Source organism: Ammodytes marinus (assembly GCF_949987685.1).
Source record: "Ammodytes marinus genome assembly, chromosome: 14".
In the NCBI taxonomy this organism is placed as follows: Eukaryota; Metazoa; Chordata; class Actinopteri; order Uranoscopiformes; family Ammodytidae; genus Ammodytes; species Ammodytes marinus.
In genome coordinates this window covers 1,503,500-1,510,516 of record NC_137218.1, presented here as the reverse complement: position 1 = coordinate 1,510,516, position 7,017 = coordinate 1,503,500, and the positions used below count along the sequence as shown (strand labels likewise).

Genomic DNA, 7,017 nt, shown 5'->3' with positions numbered 1-7,017 from the left:
AAGTGGTTATTTTGAAAAGGATTTTGTTGAAGTTGATGCCTGTCTATCCATTTGCTGAGGCTGGAGGTGACATGGTCTTAGAAACAGGAGGAGAAGTTGGGAAACAATTTCAACTTAAATCCCATTTTATGGAAAATTCACAGTCCTGCTTCTATTAAATGACAAGGGCAAATTGAACGCAAAGGTAATGAGGGGAAAAACCTAACTCATACTATTTAACATTTTTCAAGATACAATAGGATATAATTCACCTAAGTAATAATAAGTTAAATGTTTGTTTTGTTAGAATAAGTTACAGTCAATACTTCAGTTCAAACAAAGTTTAGAAATGTTATCCTGGAGGACTGCGGAGAGGTTTGCAGGGTACCGACAGGCCCCAAAGGGGGCAGCTTCTGCCGTGAAAGACGCAAAGCAGCGTGTGTAACGGCAGCTCAGAGAAGCCATGGAGAAGGACTGTGAGGCAGCACCTGAGGAGGGAGAAACAGGAAACCATCCAAGCTGTGTACAGTAAGGATGGGACGCTGTTGACCTCAACTGAGGAGGTACTACTCTAATCCCACTTACATGCCGTCTATGGTAGAAGGAGAAGTGGAAGCTGATAGGGGATATTCATCAATTACCCCAGCTGCCAGCCTCAGACCCTGGTTTCCAACTACCAGTCTGCTAGACTGCAGCCCGCTATCTCAGCTAGTTATCTATCTGCCATGAGGTCTATCAGCCTGGGGGTTGTGGATCCACAGTCTGCCTGTCCTCTCGCTGCTAACCAACCACCTGCTAACTCTGTTGTGGCTAGCCCCTGAATGCAGATGTCCCCATGCGAGGGTACATGCCTGGCCATTTTCAAAGGGTCTTGTGGAGGCCCGACTCCAAGATCTTGCGGTCCCTTCCGGTCCTGCTATGATGTTGTCCAGGAGAGAGAGTCTGGCTCAGCTTTTCAGTTACTGAAGAAGGCCTGCTCGCCTTCGCCTGTGTCCACAGTGGGACGCACTAACCTTCGCTAACAGAAATTACATGAACTGTTTAGATTTTGGAGGACAAAAAATAAACTGTAACCTCATTGGTGAATGCAATATCTCAGAAACGCTTTGAGGGATTTTCTTCGACACACTTTGATTAGACGATACATTGATAACATCTTGGAGGTTAAAGGTCAAGGACACTGACTTTTCTTTTTGTCAAGAACACTTTGAGAGATTTTCTTTAAAGTTTGCACAAATGGCGACTCAAATAGGAACTGATTACATATTTGAGATTGTTAAGACATAAGTCATTTGGGGTTTGGTGGTGCTTTAGAACACATATCAGTGGTGGCGGGTTTCCTGTGTATAAAAAACTCTTCTAATTTTTTGATCACACCGGGCGGCACTTAGCTTGATTGCAGCACGTGAGGTGAGTGCGCACGGGTGAGGTAATAAAGGTCCGCTGTTTCCGGTCGGGACATGAAGGGTTTGTGCACGGGAGAACACGAGAGCACGCATTGGTATGTATTTTCTGTTTTTGCACCACAGTATAGTTGCACAGTGCGCAGGGGTCTGGCACTTTTTTCACTTTGTTATGTCTTTTATGTGTCAGCGCATCAGACGGCGCAGTGACGTCTTGGGCACATTTGGTGGAGGCGCACATGGTGGGGATGTTTGTATGGAGGGTCATTGGTGCTTAAATGGTGCACTTTGTCACTTGTATATATATGCCCACTTGTTATGTAGAATAATACACTTTGTCATTTATATATATACCCACTTATTATATAGATTAATTCATAAATAGCGGTGATATTGTCCTTCATGATGTATTTTATAATATTATATATTAAGGGAGAACATATGTATATATATATTGATATGGTAATTATATAAGTGTTTGATAATATCTTACTGGTTCATTTGGATTTGATTTAATGCTTGATTATGCATTTTGATTGTTTTGTAAACTAACTTGATTTAATTTTTCTCTTTTGTTACTAAAGGTTTTCAACCTAATCACAAATCCTAATTTAAAAGGCATGTTGCAAATTCATGTGAAATAAAAACTACGGATAAAGATTTGAGTTGTCCTGCGTCCTCTCTTCCATGTCAAGTGTGGCAGGCACGTTTAACATCAACCCCAGATAACTTGACAGAGATCAAAGGTTACTGTGACCTTACATATTGTGATGTTGCAGTGAACTTGTACCATGTTACATAGCACCACTCTACTTTCACCGTGAAGCATTTGTATGACTCACAGAATATAACGGCCAGGCGGTAGTTCTTGTTACTTATTGTTTTAGACTAAGACTGTTCAGAACCAACAACCCATTGTCCCAATATCTAAATTTAAGACAAACGGGGAATCAAGCTTCTCCCACTTAGTCTGACATCAAAAAAGTAAACAATGAATTTCCAAAGGCTTTTAAAAACCAACCTGTATAGATTGGCATTTTCATACCTTTTTTTGTACTTGATAAAGTTTACTGACTTACTCAGTAAGTTTGTTCTGTCTGAGACTTTTTCATGAGGGAAATGATGAAAGACGCATTACATCACCTGTTACCAAGCTGGTAACCATGCTGACGTGTTGGTGTCACGTGAACATGGTGTAGGTCAGAGCTGATATACAGTATGTGAGGGAAGGCAAAGCTTGCAGACCAGCTGCTCTTACATGGACAGACTGTTCACTGCTTACTAGGGGTGTAACGGTACACTAAAGTCACGGTTCGGTACGTACCTCGGTTTTGAAGTCACGGTACGGTACAGTACGGTACGGTTCATAGTTAAGGGAGAATGAACAGCTTTAGCTGTCAGTAACTAGCTGACAGTATGTAACATACAAATAAAATGCATAACAAATATAAAAATACTGCTGCAATTCTCCAATAAATAAAATACTTATTAAATACTAGTGTAGGTGCAGTAACTAAAATTGCAATGAAAAAATATACAGTAGGCTATTAATGGGCCTTTTTGACTTTAAAAAAAGAAAATATTGATGCAGCTCTCTTAACCCATTGATGACTATTGCAATCTAGGATGCATGTCCTTAATGCCTGAGGGTTTTCTGAAAAAATAGTACGAATTGTCAAGTCTACCAAAACCTTAATATCTAAGCCTGCGTAGCACATAGAAACATGAAATAAAATACATTTAAAAGTTAAGGTTCACAGGTTTTATTTAAACATGCTCCCTTAGCGCTTACAAACCAACACATTTTTCTAAAAATCGTCAAAATTAGATGGGGGAGAAAATAAATAAATAATATAAAATATTTAAAAATAATGTGCTAAATGAGGTTATAATCCTGCTTCCTTTTAGCATGGATAGTAGTGACTGAGTGTGCAGTGGAGGGATAAAGATAGACAGATATAGGAAGGAGAAGATCGCTTTATTTCATCATTTAGTTCAGTTATCACTGGCACCATAAATCCGACTTCCCAGTAGGCTACAACTGGAACGCAGACTGACTCCTGCTGTCGGGAGCCGATCAGCTGGTCCAAACGGCTGTATACCACGGAGATGAAAACGAAACTGAAACTTAACTATCGCCTGGCTGGGCTGAATTTGAGTTGGAGCAGCAAAATATAGCCTAAATTCATAAATATTGTTAATAAATAAATGCAATGTGTTGTGTGATTTTCGTCAGTAGCTAGTAGACCTAGATGCTGCGCTCCGAACGCCACAAACTGTTCTGTAATACACTATCGCCCCGTATTTTTTTTATTATTATTTATTTATTTGTTTTTAATTTTTTTGATTGGCGTGATTTTCGGCAAACCACACAACTTTTGGGTGGTCAAGTGGTCTTAAAAAATCAACAAAACCCACCTCACCAGTGACGGTGCACTCTATGTTGTGCACGCCATGAAAATTAGATAAAGTAACAATAGCCTACTGCGTTACACAGCATCAGGCAGGAGATACAATGTGGCATAATTTTTTCTTCACAGTAACGGTGATAGTAACACCTGGATGTTGCCTTCTAAAATGCGCATGCATGTTCGACGTGTTGTCGCATAGGCGATCGCAGTGAAACAATGCCCCTTCTGCCGACATTGTTCCAAACGTCTATCACTGTTTTCATAATTCACCTGGAATCTTAAATTATCTCTCAAACGGGATTTGAATAACAGGGGGACGCCTCCAAGCTCCGGTTTCCTGTTGACTTTCGTCATGCAGTTCGCTCTCTGTTCGATAGCACTGTATAACATCTTTATTTGCACTACTGATAGACTGTAAACGAGGGGGGAACGCTGCTACAACTGCTAGTAGGGATGCAAACGGAACACTAGAGCGGAGAGGTGTGTATCTCTTGCTCTGACCGCAGCTGGGAGGGACTGCTGCGTGAAAACTCGGCCGCCTGTCAGTGCTCTGGGACGGGGGGAGTGGCCGCGGAGTCACCCGCTGCTCGTTTAGAAGTTAAGAGCGATACATGCTTTAGCGACAGCCAGGGTCTCCAAGAGTCACCAATAACACCAGAAGAAGCGGCTAGATTGGTCGCTTTTTTTGAAAAAAGAGTCGCCAGAGGGGTCTGAAAAGTTGCTAAATATAGCGACAAAGTTGCTATAGCAACACTGCCTGACCCTCATGCTCACCATGGAGATAAGAGACTCTCATTCGCTGGCTGCTACTGCGCACGTGCGAGCCGAGCCGGAGGCTAAATGGTCCGGGGGGAACTCCGACGACAAGTTTTAAGTTCCACACAGCAAAACAAGCCTGTACATTCGCCATATAACGCTATGTACGCCACGAACGGACCGCGGTCCACCTCTGTAACACCAAATACGTGCCTGTACCGTCACGGTACGGTACAAATACATGTACCGTTACACCCCTACTGCTTACTATCTGCAAAGGGGAGATGTTTGGGATTGATTTGTGGTTTTGAATGTAACTCAAATGTGATATGTGCTTCAAAGAAATTGCCATTTTTTGGTCACTGTTCTTACATTACACATAGAAAGATATGTACTGTGCTTTTGTGTTCTTACATCAACAGGTTTATATTTCTTGTGTCTTAAATGCTTCTCTGAGATGTCAAATACAACTCAATATCAGTCCAACATAACCGTTGGACTGGGGTTACTGGAGAGAGAAATACTTTCCACTCTGACTACTCTAACATGCTGTATATTTCTCTGCATCAATATCATCATGTTATTCACCCTGAGGAGTAAACATGTTTTTCGTGAAACCTCTCGTTACATTCTCCTGTTTAACCTCCTTCTTGCTGACACTTTGCAGATGGCATGGAGTCAGTTAATGTACTTATTGTCTACTTCTAGGATGATGTTAACGTATCCTGTCTGTAGTGTTCTGGTAATGGTAAGTAATGTCTTAACTCAAGTGTCTCCTCTCACACTGGTGGTAATGTCTCTGGAGAGATGTGTAGCTGTGTGCTACCCACTGAGGCATGCTACTGTCATCACCTTAAGGAACACAGTACTGGCGATTATTATGGTTTGGGCTTTTTGTTTTCTTAATGTCCTCATTCATGTTATTTTGCTTTTAGAATTCCCATTTGAACAGCTGGAGAGCCTGCAGATGAAGAGCTATTGTAGCTCACTTTCCCTGGGTCTTGGACAATTGTCTCATGATTATGAAAGAGCCTTTACTTGTTTTATGTTCATATCAGCTGTCATAACCATCTGTTCCACCTATATTGGTGTGATGGTAGCAGCCAGAAAAGCTTCCACAGACAAAGCTTCGGTGCAAAAGGCTCGTAACACACTGCTGCTACATATGGTACAGCTTGGCCTCAGTCTCGCCTCAACAGTGCACAATGCAATAGTTTTAGCTGTCGCAACAATTGTCCCGCTGAAAGTACTCCTGCCTGTCTTGAATGTTATGTATGTGCTCATGATCATTCTCCCCAGGTGTCTCAGTGCTCTCATTTACGGACTCAGAGACCAGACTATCAGACCCATCCTTTTGCACTATTTATGCTGTAGACTGAAGATTCTGACCCAGCAAAAGCTTCAAAAGATACATGCAATAAATTAACCTCTTAAACTGTTTGTTCAGCTCATGATGTCCTCAGACATTTTTAATAGAGCAAGTAAAAAGTGTTACAACAGCCCTATTGTTACAGCAGTTCAATCCAGTGAATGAGCTGAAATGTCAAATATGTCCACAACGCCTTTTTTTTAAGTTTTTTTAAGTTTTTTTGGCATTTTTATGATTTATTGATAGTGTAGAGACAGAGTTGAAATGGGGCAGAGAGGGGAGTGACATGCAGAGAACGACCACGGGCTGGAATCGAACCCGGGTCTGCTGCTGGCCGAGGCCCATGGGGGGGACGCCTTACCAACTGAGCTAAAGGCGCCCCCCATAACGCCTTTTCCAAGGAAAAACTAGTAGTGGGTAAACAGTTTTAATGCAGTAAATGGAAGTAAATGAAGCCTTGAAAGTTGATGCAAACAATTTGTACAGGTGTAGCAATGTTAGTTGATGACTGTCAAACCCTCTGTCTGCATAAAAGCAGTGTTGGAACAGACTGTGTTACTACACCCTCTTAAGCATTATTTGGACAATAAAGACCTGCAGCAAGTATTAGATTAATTCATTGTTAAAATAATATTGATAGATAAGATGGATAATTTTAATTTCAGGGCACATTGAAACATTAACTAAATAAATTGTAATACAAACTGGAAAAATGAAATGTAGGTGTTCTAAAAATGTTTTGCCGGTAGCGTATTTCTAGAGAACAACAACGCTCTGACCACAGCAAATTTTGTTTATGTGTGAACGTACATGGCAATAAAACCAATTGCGATTCTCATCTGTAGTTTTTTCTGTATGTCTTGAAAACTACCGACTATAGAAGCCTGTCAAAATTGTCATTCTGCCAACAAGTTAAAGCTAATAATGAATTGAAGGATTTTGTTGAAGGTGCAGCCTGTTTATCCTGTTGTTTATACTAGTGTGACAGGGCCATTAGAAATTAGGGGAAGTAATTGGGATAAAATTAGTTAAATGCCACCGTATGGACAAATTCACAGTCGTCCTCCTAGAAGATGACAAAGGCCTTTCAACAAGTTGT

General features: G+C 41.1%; 1 protein-coding gene across 1 annotated transcript; it reads left to right on the top strand.

Moving 5' to 3' along the window:
• Positions 1-442: 442 nt before the first annotated feature.
• On the top strand, positions 443-5,975 carry LOC307260559 (odorant receptor 131-2-like; the record flags this gene model as incomplete). Its single annotated transcript, XM_080040832.1, has 3 exons — positions 443-502; positions 1,573-1,624; positions 4,972-5,975. The coding sequence occupies 3 exons, from the start codon at positions 443-445 to the stop codon at positions 5,973-5,975; spliced, it is 1,116 nt and encodes a 371-aa protein (XP_079896958.1).
• Between the last annotated feature and the right edge of the window lie 1,042 nt (positions 5,976-7,017).